This window comes from Plasmodium vivax, chromosome 14 (genome assembly GCF_000002415.2).
Source record: "Plasmodium vivax chromosome 14, whole genome shotgun sequence".
Taxonomy (NCBI): Eukaryota; Apicomplexa; class Aconoidasida; order Haemosporida; family Plasmodiidae; genus Plasmodium; species Plasmodium vivax.
Genome location: NC_009919.1, coordinates 2588320 through 2603360, shown reverse-complemented (window position 1 = coordinate 2603360; position 15041 = coordinate 2588320). Strand labels below are relative to the sequence as shown.

General features: G+C 46.4%; 7 protein-coding genes across 7 annotated transcripts, besides 7 other annotated features; 3 read left to right on the top strand and 4 right to left on the bottom strand.

Annotated features, from left to right (window-relative positions):
- Window positions 1–58: 58 nt before the first annotated feature.
- On the bottom strand, window positions 59–1110 carry PVX_101060 (hypothetical protein). Its single transcript, XM_001613908.1, has one exon. It carries the CDS (start codon window positions 456–458, stop codon window positions 207–209), a length of 252 nt encoding a protein of 83 aa, XP_001613958.1. The 5' UTR covers window positions 459–1110; the 3' UTR covers window positions 59–206.
- Window positions 74–104: a microsatellite.
- A 207-nt stretch (window positions 1111–1317) lies between the features above and the next one.
- Window positions 1318–2425, top strand: PVX_101055 (hypothetical protein, conserved; the record flags this gene model as incomplete). Its single annotated transcript, XM_001613907.1, has 1 exon — window positions 1318–2425. The coding sequence occupies exon 1, from the start codon at window positions 1619–1621 to the stop codon at window positions 2423–2425; it is 807 nt and encodes a 268-aa protein (XP_001613957.1). The 5' UTR covers window positions 1318–1618.
- Window positions 2426–2621: 196 nt separating this feature from the next.
- PVX_101050 (t-SNARE, putative) lies at window positions 2622–3614 on the bottom strand (the record flags this gene model as incomplete). Its single annotated transcript, XM_001613906.1, has 1 exon — window positions 2622–3614. One exon carries the CDS (start codon window positions 3612–3614, stop codon window positions 2622–2624), a length of 993 nt encoding a protein of 330 aa, XP_001613956.1.
- A 1988-nt stretch (window positions 3615–5602) lies between these two features.
- On the top strand, window positions 5603–6584 carry PVX_101045 (mitochondrial import inner membrane translocase subunit, putative; the record flags this gene model as incomplete). Its single annotated transcript, XM_001613905.1, has 3 exons — window positions 5603–5874; window positions 6153–6325; window positions 6530–6584. Exons 1-3 carry the CDS (start codon window positions 5821–5823, stop codon window positions 6582–6584), a joined length of 282 nt encoding a protein of 93 aa, XP_001613955.1. The 5' UTR covers window positions 5603–5820.
- Window positions 6585–6600: 16 nt separating this feature from the next.
- Window positions 6601–6624: a microsatellite.
- Window positions 6625–7831: 1207 nt separating this feature from the next.
- Window positions 7832–7852: a microsatellite.
- A 122-nt stretch (window positions 7853–7974) lies between these two features.
- On the top strand, window positions 7975–10263 carry PVX_101040 (rab GDP dissociation inhibitor beta, putative; the record flags this gene model as incomplete). The annotated part of the gene is made up of 4 exons (XM_001613904.1): window positions 7975–8243; window positions 8559–8619; window positions 8833–8925; window positions 9074–10263. The coding sequence occupies exons 1-4, from the start codon at window positions 8226–8228 to the stop codon at window positions 10261–10263; spliced, it is 1362 nt and encodes a 453-aa protein (XP_001613954.1). The 5' UTR covers window positions 7975–8225.
- Window positions 8084–8104: a microsatellite.
- Window positions 8715–8736: a microsatellite.
- A 547-nt stretch (window positions 10264–10810) lies between the features above and the next one.
- On the bottom strand, window positions 10811–12402 carry PVX_101035 (40S ribosomal protein S17, putative). Its single transcript, XM_001613903.1, has 2 exons — window positions 11888–12402; window positions 10811–11532 (listed from the first exon to the last, which is right to left on the bottom strand). The coding sequence occupies exons 1-2, from the start codon at window positions 11888–11890 to the stop codon at window positions 11122–11124; spliced, it is 414 nt and encodes a 137-aa protein (XP_001613953.1). The 5' UTR covers window positions 11891–12402; the 3' UTR covers window positions 10811–11121.
- Window positions 12069–12088: a microsatellite.
- Window positions 12403–13056: 654 nt separating the features above from the next.
- Window positions 13057–14819, bottom strand: PVX_101030 (prenyltransferase alpha subunit, putative; the record flags this gene model as incomplete). The annotated part of the gene is made up of 2 exons (XM_001613902.1): window positions 13057–13161; window positions 13479–14819. The coding sequence occupies 2 exons, from the start codon at window positions 14817–14819 to the stop codon at window positions 13057–13059; spliced, it is 1446 nt and encodes a 481-aa protein (XP_001613952.1).
- Window positions 14210–14278: a microsatellite.
- Window positions 14820–15041: the final 222 nt, after the last annotated feature.

Below are 15041 nucleotides of genomic sequence, written 5' to 3'. Positions count from 1 at the left end.
TGGCCTGGTCAGCTGTAGTTGTTCCGAATTGCTCGGGAATGAAATTTTTTTTTAATTCGGGTGGGTAAGCAGGCGAAAAAAGGAAAAAAAAAAAAAAAAAAAAGAAGTGAAGAGATTCCCCTGGAAGCATGACAAACTGCAACGAGTGGAAGAAGCTACGTCCACTCCACCGCACTGAGGAGCGTTTTTTTTTTTTTCTCTCCACCCTACAAACACACATTAAAATAAAGCAAAAGGACATACAGGGCCAACCCCACACTGACTGACGTTATTACACACAGTAGAAGGCCAACCCTCAAGCTTCTTTTGTTCCTACGTTCACATAAATGGTCGATTAAAAAAATGACGCTCACAAATGCAAATGTATGAAAGAGGAACAGCAGGTAGGGGATGTATTTTCTTTTTAGGACCGTTTGGTAGGGTTCTAACTCGATGTTTAAGTTGGTGGAAGCAACCATTTTACTTTTGGGGGTTCGTCAAATTGGTGAGGCAAAAGGTGGCTCGTCTGGTTTGCGCAGTTCTCCCTCGCTTGGTCTTCCAACGTTGCGTTGCGTCTGATAGCACGCGTTGCAATTCTGTGGTGCAGTGCTGCAGCGTCTTCTTCTTCGGAAGGGGTACCACGCGGTGAGTCCAACTGGCGCAAAAGGTACCTCCTTCGTGGTGGAAAAAAATTCGACGCAGCGCTTCGTGGGCGATTCGTCCGGTGGGGAGGAAGTCCATTCGAGGGGGCGCACACATACCTTCCCAATTGTACATACGCACATAGGAACATACGTGCATGTGGGGGGGAACCCACTCGAGGGAGGCGCTTCGAAAGAAATCTCTCTTGTATGACCGCACTATGACACTTCTGGCAAATCACTTCTTCATGTAGCTGGCGAGTCCTTCCTTTACGTCCGTCCCCCGATGGTTCATTTTGTTTGCAAAGGTTTCATCTGTGGTGGGCTATTGGGCATGCCTTCCAGCGGCGCTGCGAGAATTGCCACACCGCGAACGTTGCTGCCCGGGGAAAAGGCGAGCTCCCTTTAAATTTCCTTAAACGTGAAAGGCGCGCCGTGCGTGGGCATACCCCCTAAAGAGGCATCACTGTAGCACACGTTGCTCATTTTTAAAAATTTCTTTCGTCGTTTTTTTTGCCACTTTTTTGTCGCTTTTTTGTCGCTTTTTGGTCGCTTCTTTTTTTTGCCCAATTTGCATGCTCACTTATTTGCGCTCCCTCCGTGTTGGCAGCCCCGCCGATTGCGCACGGCCCGACCGAGTGGCCAAAAAGGGATGAACCGAAATAGCAGTGCGCGAAAAAAGAGCGCTATCACCAGTGGGGGAAGCGAAGCGCAGGGGCATTCCCACGTATAAGTTTAAGCTCGCAAAATTTGCACGGTTAGCATGCCCCCCGGCGTAGCAACCTAATGGAGAACAAACTGGGCCACCCCGTTTGCAAAAAATTACAAACGCAGGTAAACCGCATGATACCCCTTTTGAGTTTTCACCATTTAGGGAGCCCCCCCTTGACTCGGCTCCCAAGTTGACCTCTCCAAGTTTGCCACTCTAAGTTAACCCCTCCATGTTTGCTCAAAATCTGGAGAGCACCAAAGCGCCTTCACAAAGTTAACGAAACAGAATGAGCAGCAGAAGGAGGGGCTGGGGAGCCCCATACGAGGACCGGGGCAAAGAACCTCGAGATAGCTCCTCCAGACATACCCAATCGGATAGCAAACAGGACAGAGGTGATGCCAAGGAGAGGAGCAGCCCTTCCAGCATTGACCATTTTGGAAGGAAAGTATGGGATAAGGAATTTTACAAAAAGAAAGCGGAAGAAAAAACAACAAACGAGGAGGACGAACTGATTCTGAAATTACTGCCTGACTTGAAGAAAAAAAAAGTCCCCTCTCCTCCACCTCCATCTGAGAGGAAGCTCCTAGAGGGAAGGAAAGAAGTCCTTACGCTGGACAAAAACTTGGGGAAGGTTCAAATAATAACAGAAAAAACGATCAAGCAAGAGCAAGGAGGGTACTACTGTAAAGTATGCGACTGTGTGTTGAAGGACTCGCAAACCTACCTGGACCACATCAATGGAAAGAATCATAATCGAATGCTTGGGTACAGCATGAAGGTGAAGAGAGTCGCCCTCAGCGATGTTGTTAACAAATTGAACGTTTTGCGGGATGCGAAGAGGAAGAAGGCGCAACAGGAGGGGGAAGTTCCTCTGGAGGTGGATCCAGAAAAAAGCGTCAAAAAGAGGCTCCTGGATTTGCAGCAAATGGAGGACATAAAAATTCAACGGCGGAAGGAAAAGAAGCTACTTAAAAAGTTGGAGAAGCAGCGGAGGGCCGAGCAGGAGGGGGCGGCTGCGCAGGAGCAGGACGACCAGCAGGACGCCGAAGACGCGCAGTTGAGGGCGCTGGGGCTGCCCACCTCCTTCGCCTGACGGGAAGTCGTTCACGGGAAGCGGTTCACGCGACGTCGTTCCTTTAAAAAAAAAAAAAAAAAAAGCGGAAGAGCGCAGAGGTTAGCGGTGCACAGGTCAGCAGTACGCAGGTTAGCGGTGTACGGGTCAGCGGCGCACAGGTTAGCGGTGCACATGTAAAGGCTCTCCCCCCCCAGCCGCTCGCCCCTCCACCGCATCAGTACAAATGCTTCAAAATGATGAGTATTAACAAAGCAAAGATGAGCGAAGTCAGGAAGGACACGCAGCGAGCAGCCAGCCTGTCCCCCTCGCTCTTGTGGAAAATTTTTAATTTGTTTAATCCCTTTTCGCACTTATCGATGGATAGGTCCAAATTGTAGTCAATTCGATCCAGCATGGAGCCCTGCTCCACCAGCATGACAGACAGCTCTTTAAAAATGTGATGCAAGTCGATAACTGTGTTGGAGATCTTCCTCAAATCTGTGTTTCTCTTTACCATATTTATGCCACTGAGATTGTTATTCCCCTGGAAGGTTAACTCCTCCCCTTGGACATCTCCCACTGTTTCAACAGCAAAGTCACCCGCGTAATCGTTACACTCATTTGAAATTTTTTTAAATTCGTTTATGTATGCCTTTTGTTTGTTGTGGAACCCCTGTGAGATGGATTTAAGTTGCGAAATTAAACTTTTTTTTGCGTTTATTTTTAGCTGTCCAATTAGGTCGTTGGGGGGGGGCTGCTTCTCCGTTCGTTCGTCTTGCGGGCTGGCATGTTGTTCGTCGGTTGGCATGTCTTTCCCCTCCCCCCACGCTGCATCATCCCATGCGATCGCTTGAATTTTCCCCTCGCAATTTTTAATCAAAAGAGTTATCTCAGTGCACATCTTGGCAATTTCCTCTACGATCATCTGATCGTCTTGTAAAACATTTACTAGTTTTTTTTTTTTTATTTTTTCCAGCTCCATTAATTTTAACTTGATGTTTCCTATGTCCTCTGAGCACTCCTCTATTTTCTCAATCCACTGGGGTGGCAGCAGACTGTGCGCCTGCATCTCTAGGTCTTCCGATCGACTTAGCAGGTTCTCCTCCCTCCCGGAATCCTCGTCGTCCAGCTGTTCATACGCGGACAGCTTGAATCGGTTTTTCTTTTTTTTTATTTCCCTCCGGTAGTCGAAATACGTGTTCGTCACGTTTCTGTAAATCACCTCCATGGCTGTTTCGTTGTATCTCCCTCGGGGGAACTCTTTCTGGGTGACTTCCTCGCGGTGTCGCCTTCCCGCAGCTACCGCAATTGTGTGTTGCTCATCTACCCCCGTATCACCGCGCGTCTGAGCAGTGCTATCTGTTGGCTTTGCTTTGTTTTTTATTTTTCCCCTTGCCGACGCCGCGACAGGGGCTCCGCTAAACAGAAGGTGAAGGAACTGGATTCCCCCCAAGTGGAGCCGTCCGCCTGGAGGCTGATTGGCGCGCCCCGTCCGTGCCCCTCACCAGGTGCCTCCCAGTCCCCTTAAGCGGCGGGGGCCCCTGCGCACGTGTGTAGTTATATGCGAATGGGCGAATGGGCATACATTGACATACATTGACATACATGGACGTACATGCGCGTGCTACTCCCCACTGGACGGTTCACTGGGCTGCCCCTCTCGATTTCGCGCCCCTTCCTTTCACGCGCGCGTTAAGAAGGACCCCCCTCGCATGTACTATTTTTTCCCCTCCTTCAAATGGGCAACTTTTTCGCCATGCACGAGTTTTGTGAAATTTTGCCAAAATTTGAGAAAATCGCCAAATTTTGTGAATTTTGCCAAATTTTCAGAATTTTCACAATTTTGAAAAATTTGTGAATTTTTTTTTAACTTGTGCCAGTGAGCACTCCCCAGCGGGGGCAATAATCCCATCAAAATGGATGACCCATTTTTTTTTTTTTTTACAGCAGCCCTTTACCAACACAGCACCGGATTAGCTACAGCATAACCCTACGTGCAAAATGTGCCGCCACGAAAGGCTACCTCCACCCGTACAGTCCTACTCAACCCGCACACAGTGGTGAAAAATCGATAGGGCGCTACATCGGTACAGCTTAAACATGGCACATAGTGAACGTCCAACGGAGTTGTGCATTTCTTCCAAGGGCAGATATTCCCTGCGTTAGTTTTTTTATGAATACATGCGGTGGTCCCTACACACTTCCTATCATTTGAAGTGGAGGAGGAGTGCAACCCACTTTGCCAACATCTCCTGCACACTGGCGAGCATTTTTTATATGCCCTTTTGATCCATTCGAACAATTGCAGAATGTGTGCAGGGGGAAGGCAGCGGGAAGGAAGTAGATAAATCAGAAGCTGCTGTTATAGGGCAACAATTCTGCACGTGTGCTTGTGTGCATATGCGTACATGACTGCCTCTCCATGGAGAGGCGACCCTACCCACCCTCGGATGGTTTTATAAGAATAGCTATCAAAATTCTGCACAGGTATGTGTTTGCGATGGGTTAGTCTGATCGGACACCTACGCTGAGGGATGATGAGGGACGCCTCTTTTGGAGGTCTACCCCCCGTTTGAAAAGAAAAAATAGCCACGTCTTCCCTTTTTTTTAACATTAAGGGGAGTATTTTTCCCTTTTTATTAACATTAAGGGGAGTAGTCTTCCCTTTCCGTGTCGTCACAAAAAACAAAAAAAGGGGGAACCTCTTTTACGTTACGGACTCTGCTTTGTGCCACCTTAACCCCACACGCGCGTCTGCGAGAACAACCGAGCAGCAATTTTTATATAGAAAAAAAAACAAAAAAAAAAGGTGCCAATAACAGTGACAGTAACAGCAGCAGTAGCAGTGACAATTACAACTGATGCAGCATGACCCCCCCGGCGGGAGCGCAAACGTGCAGGCGGTCAAATTGGGAACCCCCAAACTGAATTGCTGCCCTTTGGAGGGATCAAAAGCGGCGAAGAATGAGGGGAAGAAAATTTAGTGCAACTGCTGCTAAAGCTAGTCAGTCACGTAAATTAATTGTCCCCGTTTTTTGCCGCTTTTAAGCCAACCGGTTTTCTGACGCAGATCCGAGAAATTGCGACATGCACAGGGGGAGGGATTGCATTACATCCTTTACCTTACTTTTGCCTTTCGCTTACCTTAACTTTTGCCTTTACTTTTATCTGTTCTTTTTTTTTTTTTTTTCCCATTTCCCCCTTTTCTTTTCGCTCATCCCGGTTAGCTTTTACCCAGGTAGAGGCCTTTCAGGGAGAGAGGCAAAGAAAAATATACATGTACGTACTTCCGATTATTTTTATTTTTTTTTTATTTCCACACGTTAACTACACAGATTAGCAAAACTGGAACGATCGGCCCCAAACTGCATCCTAGGCAAACACCGTTAAGCCGCGAAATCGCAACGAAGGGAAGAAACACAAAAAGCGACAACATGGATTCGACCACCCCAACAGATGATGGCCTTGATGACAAAAGCAGAGCAGCGGTATGGTTCCTCATGCGTGCGTGCCGAACAGCGTGCCGAACAAATTGCATCGCGAGAAAGATCATATGAGTCAATTCGGATTGATGAGCGGGTCACGTGAGACATATTAAGACCTACGCGAATTAAACGCATTTTTGTATACCCCTGCATAGAGCTGTGTGTACACGTGGGGCCAAACATGTTTGTGCGAAGAGGATCACCCCATCGGGGGGATACCCCACCAGTGCGCACCCAGCAGCATGTACATGATGTTTCCCCCACCTGTGCCCCCTTACCAGGTCTTGCTAGGCCTACAAGAAATAGTGCAGCGGCAAAAGGAAAACGTTAAAGTGATGGACATCTGCTTCAACAAGTGCGTCCCCAAAATAGGGCACCAGCTCAGCTCCACAGAACAGAAGTGCATTTGGTGCTGCGCAACTAGCTATTTCTACACGAACGTCTTTCTGAACGAGTTAGCCAAAATGGAAAAAAAAAAAAAAAATCCCAAAAAATCGAAAAAGCACGAAAAAGCACGAAAAAGCACGAAAAAGTTCCAAAAAAACACCCTTTTTGTGTACCACCAAATGTGATACACCGCACATCCGTCCACGTTTTCGTGCACACCTCGACAATTGTACCAACACAACGTAACACTTGGGCTCTTTTTTCCCCTCAGGCGGCTGCAACAAATGACGAAGCTTCTCAAGTCGAGCGATTATATGAATTTGTAGCTAGCTAAAATTGTTATCTTTTTTTTTTTTTTTTTTTTTTTTCCTGTTCATACGAAAACCGCTTTTGCTACATTTTTCACTTTAATAAAAAAAAAAAAAATATAAATCTTTTCATCCCATTTGCCAACATTTTCGTAATTTAAAATTGTTTTTACCCTTTCCAAAACTGGGCATCATTTTAAGACTTCCATTTTGTTACCACTTGGGGAGGTTCACCATCGTTGCAGCGTATGCACGTGCATGCCGCTTCGGCACAGTTTAAACGGATTACTATGTCCTTTCCGTACCGTTTAAAATGTCATATGTAGGTCTCACCGACCGACCAGTATAAAGGGTACTTGGTCGTAAAATTGCCCCCGTCGTTCGGATGAAGAAGCATTGTATCGTGTGTACCGGGGTAGGGGCTAGCCACGATGCCAACTGCGGCTTTAAAGCGGATAAAGGTGATTGACGTAATGTAATAATAAAAAATTTTATCCCGCCCCTTCGCAAATGGCAAACATTCATTCCCTCACCAAACTGTTTACGCAAAAAAATGTATCGCATGGGGAAAACATCTGCCTAAGCAGTCGATCGTGCGTGCACTGGGTAGATCTGTCTGCACATGAGGCACAGTCAACATGTTATGATCAACATGTATGCATTCCACACCCCACCTTTTACTTTCTCACTCGGCAAAAATGAGCATATAGCACTTTTTAAAGCTTCGCTAAACTGGAAAGAATTCCCCCACAAGCTTTTCTTCCCTTTGATTGGTAGTTAGCCTTCTTGAGCAAACCCGCATAGGGGTACTTCTCACTCATCCAAGGAAAGTTGCCAACATTACCGAAGAATGTCACTTCCGAATTGGTGAAAAGTGAACACAACACACGGGACGCTGCCTTGATGCATACGCATGCAAACTGCTCGCTAATCTTCCCAGGATCTACCTCGACGAATGCAATGGCAGTTGCGTGGGCACAAAGCTATACCGCTGCAGGCACATTTGGGTGAAGGAGCCAAAGGCATGTAAGCCAACCCTAAACTCCCATGTTGCACAGCAACCCCGCGGGGTGCTCCCAGTACGCGTCACTTATTTTTGCCTCTTTCCGCATTGTGCAATTTGAATAAGACTAAAAAATTGCTGAATTTGTTTCGCAAAGGAGTTCTTTCTTGCCGACACTTGCGCGTGTACATGTGAGGGGATAACTGTGTCGTTTGCCGCAGCCTTATCGCGCGTACTCAAGCACGAATGAGGTGAAGTTTCGGATTTTTTTTTTTTTTTTTTTTTCGCGCTTGGTACGTATCGCCATGCAGTTCAATCTGAAGTCGCCAGTCGCATCGCATAGTGGTATACCCCACCCGAATGCGATATTTGATTTTTTTTTTTTGCTCGCGGAAAAAAGAGCTTGGCGCATCGCTTGACACATCGCAACTGATTTTTACCACTTTTGTGAAAATCCATTTTAGCCTAGGCCGCTTATGAACAGGAGGGCGCATCCGCATTGCTCGCACAAGCAGGAAAAAAAAAAAAAAAAAAAAAGCAGAAAAGGGGAAACGCGTAATAGCAACAAAATAACCGAGTAGAAATTCATTTTAAGGCGAAAACACCCAAAAGAGAACCCCAAAGTTACCTCCTTCCACCCACCGCAGGATAATAAAATGAATGAGCATTATGACGTAATACAATGAGGAGGAACAAAAATGCGCGCCCAACGAGCATATAAGCGCGTGAGCGGGCGAATCGGCACATTCGTATAAACGTAGTGTGCTCCAGTGCCTACCCGTATGTATGCGCTCCGTTGTACCGTTGCACTGTTGTAGCGTTGTACCGCATCACCGCTTCGCTGGACGCCGCTCTGTGTGCGCATTTTGCGAAACGTTCCAATTCACCTGAACGTTCATACGATTTTGAGAACCGTTCATACGATTTTGCGAACCGTTCATGCGATTTTGCGAACCGTCCACACACATTTTGTTCTGCAAAACGTTTAGGTAATCATTCTGGGCACAGGACTGAAGGAGTGCATCCTGAGCGGACTCCTCTCACACTATGGTGAAGCGAATATGCACACGGGACTCTGTTCACGTGGATGTGGCTGCTTTGAGAAACGCAATCGTTTTTCACTCACCACGATATCGCCTGAACGAGGAAAAAAAAAAAAAAAAAAAAAATCCCCCCATGTGGAAAGAAAATGTAGACACACACTTATGGATATGCTCATGCACATACTTATGCACATACGTGTTTGCTTTTCCCCCCTCGCAGGAAAGAAAATTCTCGTGCTCGATAGAAACCCTTACTATGGCGGAGAAACGGCGTCCCTCAACTTAACCAACTTGTACAGCACGTTTAAGCCAAGTGAGTGCTCGGTCGAGTATGCGGAGAAGCGCTACGCTTTGTGTGGCCTGGCAGGGGGAGGTGTTCCTGCGAGGCCGCTCTACTGAACTGTTCACCACTCACTCTTCACCGCTTGCTTACCCCTCACCGCTTGCTTACCCCCCCACAGATGAGAAGATCCCCAGCAAGTACGGCGAGAACCGCCACTGGAACGTGGACCTGATCCCGAAATTCATCCTGGTGGGCGGGAATTTGGTAAAGATTCTGAAGAAAACGAGGGTGACGAACTACCTGGAATGGCTAGTCGTCGAGGGGTCCTACGTGTACCAGCACCAGAAGAAGGGGCTGCTCTACTCGGAGAAGTTCATTCACAAAGTGCCCGCCACAGACATGGAGGCGCTGGTCTCCCCACTGCTCTCACTCATGGAAAAGAACAGATGTAAAAATTTTTACAAGTATGTAAGCGAGTGGGATGCCAACAATAGAAATACCTGGGATGATTTGGACCCCTACCGACTGACGATGATGGATATATATAAGTACTTCAATTTGTGTCAACTGACGATCGATTTTCTGGGCCATGCAGTAGCGCTCTACCTGAACGATGATTACCTGAACGAACCAGCGTATAAAACTTTGGAGAGAATCAAGCTGTACATGCAATCCATTTCAGCTTTTGGAAAGTCCCCATTTATTTACCCTTTGTATGGCCTGGGAGGAATTCCGGAAGGCTTTTCCAGAATGTGTGCAATTAATGGGGGCACATTCATGTTGAATAAAAATGTGGTCGATTTTGTTTTTAATGAAAATAAAAAAGTCTGTGGCATCAAATCAAGTGATGGAGAAGTTGCCTACTGTGACAAAGTCATTTGTGACCCTTCCTACGTTACGCATTTGAAAAACAAAGTTAAAAAAATTGGGCAAGTCATCAGATGTATTTGCATTTTAAGTAACCCCATCCCGGAGACCAACGATATAAATAGCTGCCAAATTATTATTCCTCAAAATCAGCTGAACAGGAAGAGTGACATTTATGTAAATTTGGTTTCTTTCCAACATGGCGTTTCCCTTAAGGGTAAATACATTGCCATCGTCTCCGCCACCGTCGAAACGAGTAACCCTTTGAAGGAGATTGAAAAACCCCTTGAACTTTTGGGCCCTATTGAGGACAAATTTGTGAAGATATCCGACCTCTACGTTTCCACGACGAGCAAACCGGCTGATAACATTTTTGTCACGTCGTCTTATGATGCCACTTCCCATTTCGAAACCGCCACCAATGATCTCCTCCAAATTTGGGAAAACCTTTTCGGAGAGAAGCTCAACTTTGATGACCTCAACAAGGCGGATAATGAGTGACGCGCGTTTTTTTTTTTAGCGGTCGTGGGAATGACCTCGCTGTGGTAGTTTTGCGCGATGTGTTGTGCGGTGAGTTGAGCGACGTGTTGTGATGCGCGTTTCGCGTAGCTTTCTCCTCCAAGGGGGGACCCATACTCCCCTTCCCGCCGGTCTCAAAATTTGAACTTTTTTCTCAAGTAAAAATTTAAGCACCGTTTATTAATTGGCACACTTGCGGGGGAGAAGGAGTGGCTTGCCCGTCAGCCGCGATCATAGCGGTGGGGGGAAGTCACCTTTTGAAAAGGAAAACACTAATCGCACGAAAAGTGGTCAGTATATGGTCGAACGAACCTTGGTCGCTTCACCAACGAACGCGGCACCAGTTTGTAGTTCGTCCATAACACCCATTTGAATGGCACATGTGGGGGCATCACCCCCCGTTTCTACCCGAAGTGCGTACAGTACACTCGTACACCTTTTCCATACGGTGTAGGTTTCCCTCTTCACACTTGCTCAGCACAGCTAGCCGGGCGATGGAACAACTTCCATTCCACCTCGGTCACCTTATTCACATTTCAAAAAATTAAAACAGGAGTGTCAAAAGGTTCAGTTCGTACGTGGCTGTTTTTTTAAAAAAAAAAACGAAATGGTTACATGAGTGTACATCCGATGGGTGGTGCGTACAGCTGCATATGCATCCATGCATGCTGCGGGCGTGAAGGTAGCAGCGCGTGGTGGGTCCTACTTTATAAGCGCTCTCCTTCCTAGCCGTGATGCGCTTCCGCTTGGTCCTAACTTACGGCGTAGCCTCAAACGCGGTTTTGCAAAGAGGCCCTAGCTGCTGCGTAGATGCCCTTTCTCCACTCTCGCCGCTACTTCCTAATAATGCGTGTTCATCCTGTTCTGCTTCTGCTGGTTCGAATTGATCATCGGGTTGTGCACCTTCATGTTGCTGATGTTTATTCCAAGCGCCTTAATCATACGCACCGTGTCCGGCTCGACATAAATGACGTTGACATCTATTTGGGACTTCTCCGGAACGAAGTCTAAGCGTCTTTCTCTCTCCTCTTCTTGGAGCTTCAAACTGATACCTCTGACGGGTCCCTTCTGGATCCTCTTCATCAGGTGAGTAACAAACCCGGCAACTTTATTTTTCATTCGCTTGGAGGGAATGATTGCAACTTCTTCTGTGATCTTCTTGTTTATTTGAAAGTCCAGCGTTAGCTTGGCATAGTACTTCTCCACAATTTGCCTGGCGGCCCTTTTGATGGTTTTCGTTCGTACTCGTCCCTACAGAAGGGGGGGGAGGGAGGTGAAGTGAACGTGTTGCGATTATATTTTTTATGCGTATGTGGGGAGGGGGCCCACCCATAAGGGAAGCAACTCCGCAGGCAGAACATCGGCATGCGCGATGGCAGCAGAACTGTGAAGGGGCTTAAACGGGGTGTTTTGTTTCGCCAAAAAGGTGGAATTGGAATTTTTTTCCCCTCCTTTGGTTAGCCCTTCCCCGCTCTGTGCGATCTGTGCGCGAGGCCCACATTAAGTGAAAACCCACGTACGGCCACATGTAACACAATTGTGCCAATCAGGCCAATCACGCCGCTCATGTAACGAGTGGGGTTCCCCTTTTGGCGCAGTGACTTACCATTTTGCTTCTCCAAAAGCGCGCACTTTAACTTGTACAAATTTATTCTATATTAAAATAAAAAATTGCTACGAAAAGGAGGATGTCAGTATCTTTTCTTAAAAATGACTCTGTTTTTGTAGCATTATTTTTACGCGTTAAAATGTACCTTATGGATGGTTCTTCCAAAATGTTACAATAAACTTTTTTTTTTTTTTTTTTTTGTGCGCAAATGTTCTCCCCTTAATTTTTGAAGGAAAAAAAAAAATCAGCCAGGCGAAATGGTACACCGTTTTTGTATGTTGGGGGGGAAGGATAACGAGGGGCGCGTTTTGATCGCCTGAGTATGCTCACAGTGGGGGGGTGGTAATACTTCTTAAACGTTCCTTCGCTTTGGGCTCGGGAGGTACGGTAAAAATTGACTCGACGGTAAACTATCGATACCTTATCGGTATATTATCGGCATATGTTCCTCCGTAACGAGCAAACAAGGAAGTGGTGGCCAGTCAATTTGTATGACGATCCCCATTGCCGACTATACAAAATATACACCATTATGTTGAACATTTTTTTTTAAAAAATTATGCACCGTTCAGAATTTTTTTTTTTTTTTTTAAACCCCCTTGAATTATTACGTACTTTTTTTTTTCTACCTGCACAGGTAAGGCAAAAAAAAATGGGCAACAATTTAAACCTCTTCAAAAAAAAAAAAAAAATCCAACAAAGGGGGATTTACCTATCGAGTACGTAGCATACGTATAGTGTACCCTATGCGGAGGTCCCTTTTTTGTGCGTTCCTCCCCAATTCGTTGGAACAATTTTTATGGGAATAAATGTGACAAAATGCATTACTCCATGTTTGCCGCTTTTACGAAAAAAATGGTTATTAACAGGAAAGAAAAAAGGGGCGATTTAACCCAACAAAAAGAGGGGCACCGCGTGTTGTCAATTAAATGTAGAAGAGATACGCATAAAAAATGGTCATGCGCCCACGGGGGGGAGCAGCCCACTTAGCGCATATTCAACTGATGCGATATCTGTTTGATGTATTTTTCATGGTTGTTCTTTTTTTTACTTAAAAAATTGCAACTTTATGTGAACTTCCTACTTTGGGGGGGGATTCCTTTCCCTCGCGATGGGCCATCCTGATTGTAATGGAAAAATGAGAGGTGTACGGGACTGCCCACACTTCACATCGATTTCGCGTCACATGGTTGCTTCATTTGGGCCTCCTCAATTCTGTATCTCCACACAGCATCGTTAAAGTTGTCGTTTTTTTGGAGATGCCTGTAGCACTGCATATGTAAAAAGGAGGATAATGAAATTTGGGGAGGCATATTCCACATGGTGCAGTTGGTAATTAATTTGAATGCGCTCGGAACATGGGAGACCATGTTGCACGATGTGTGGCACGCGGTTGAGTGCACTCTCATGAGGATTTCTCCTCTGGGGGTCCGCAAAAAAAAAAGAGGAAAATACCCACGGAAGAAGCATCCAATTGCGGGATGTACTGTCCACTCAAAATCACACATTTGTGCATCCCCTCTGTGGAACATAACCCCACGATGCGGCTACACATACATGTACGTGCACCTTTCGTTGCGTGACTCACCTGCACTTCCTGGGCGCGCTGCCCATTGAAGGAGTAAAGCTCCGAGAGGAAAATCAAGACATATTTGGACTGATCGGTCAGTTTGGCCAACTCTTCTTTCAAATTGAGGAGTAGCGGAATTTCGAAAATGTCCGCCACATTTTTTTTTTTTTTTTTGTACAAATGGGTATACAAGAAAATGACGCGAAAGAGGTACTTGAAAATGGCCTCGTTGTGGGGGAACTGTTTGGCATAATTTAAGCAGAATTTAATTTCCCTCTCCATTTTGCGTAACTTACGTGTGTATTTCAATTTGGTGAGTATAAAGTACCTGTACACCCACACGGAGTTATTATAAATGTCATGTTTTAAAAAATAATTGATAAAGTTAAACTCATGCGATATGATATTATATTGTTCACATAAATATTTATTTTTAAAAATTCCTAATTTGTCAATTAGCCATGTTTTGTGTGCCCAGGAGTTGTAATTTTTTGCGTCCAGAAATATGTCGCAGTTACTGTAAAGCATTTCTTCGTATAAAAATTCGTCTATGTTTACCGGCTCCCCGTTTGGCCTTAACGCGTTTTTGAAAAATTCGCAGCTTTCGACGAGGTTTTGCAAATCTTCGTGCAGAATGGCGACATCTGCCTTTTCTGCGTCGAAGTCTGCCTCCTCGCAGTTGCTTAGGAAGGCGTCTTCCTCGAGGGGACGCTCTTCTGCGGGGAGCCCAGGACTGGCGCGGCGGGCGCGACTGCCACGGCTACCGCTGATACTGCTGCTACCGCTACCATCGCTACCACCGCTTCCATCGCTGCTGATGAAGTTCCCCTCGTCCTCCAAGTCGTAACTGTCCCAGGCGATTTGGGGCCCCCCCGAGCTGTTCTCCCCACTGCTGTGAGCTGCACCCAAGGAGCGGCTACCGACGCGCTTCCCCCGATTTGCGCTCTCCGCCTGCTCCCCCCGCAGGGTACCCCCCCTTGCCAGTTTGCAAATATACTCGACGAGCCACCTCCGGTGAAACCAACTCTGGAAACTTTTTATATTGTCGCAAATAACACACTTTGTAAAGCGCAACTCATTTAGCAAATTCAAATTCAGTTTGCGCAGGCACTTCCTCCTGTACATCCACGCAGAGTAGTAAGAGGGGTTTACCTTAATAGCAAAGGTGGACATGACATACCCCTCAAAGGAATATTTTTTTGACTCAATAAATGAAGCCAGTGAGGAGTAAACGAGCTGTTCGTTGTCCGTATAGTACGTACTTAGTATGTGTACCTTTTCTTTATTATTTACATTTCTTTCATTTTGCATGTCCACCGATAATTTCTGCCTTTCCCTCTCCAGATGGGTCATGTCCATGTGGACGTTCCTTTTCGGCATCAGGTTGAACAGCGGCGTATGCAGAAGGAGGCGCAGATGGAGCCCATCCAGCCGCACGGGGTACTCCACCTGGAACTTCTTCGCGTACGCCCGTTGCCGTCTCTCCATGATTTTGCGTGCGAGGGGGGGATACCGCAGAGTTGCGGCAGAGTATATGCAGCTAATCTGCAGCACTGTGGCAGTGCTTCCCAAGTGCCTCCC

Excerpts from the sequence above, each read along its gene's own strand:
- PVX_101060 (XM_001613908.1), bottom strand. The coding sequence starts at position 458 with ATGGTTGCTTCCACCAACTTAAACATCGAGTTAGAACCCTACCAAACG.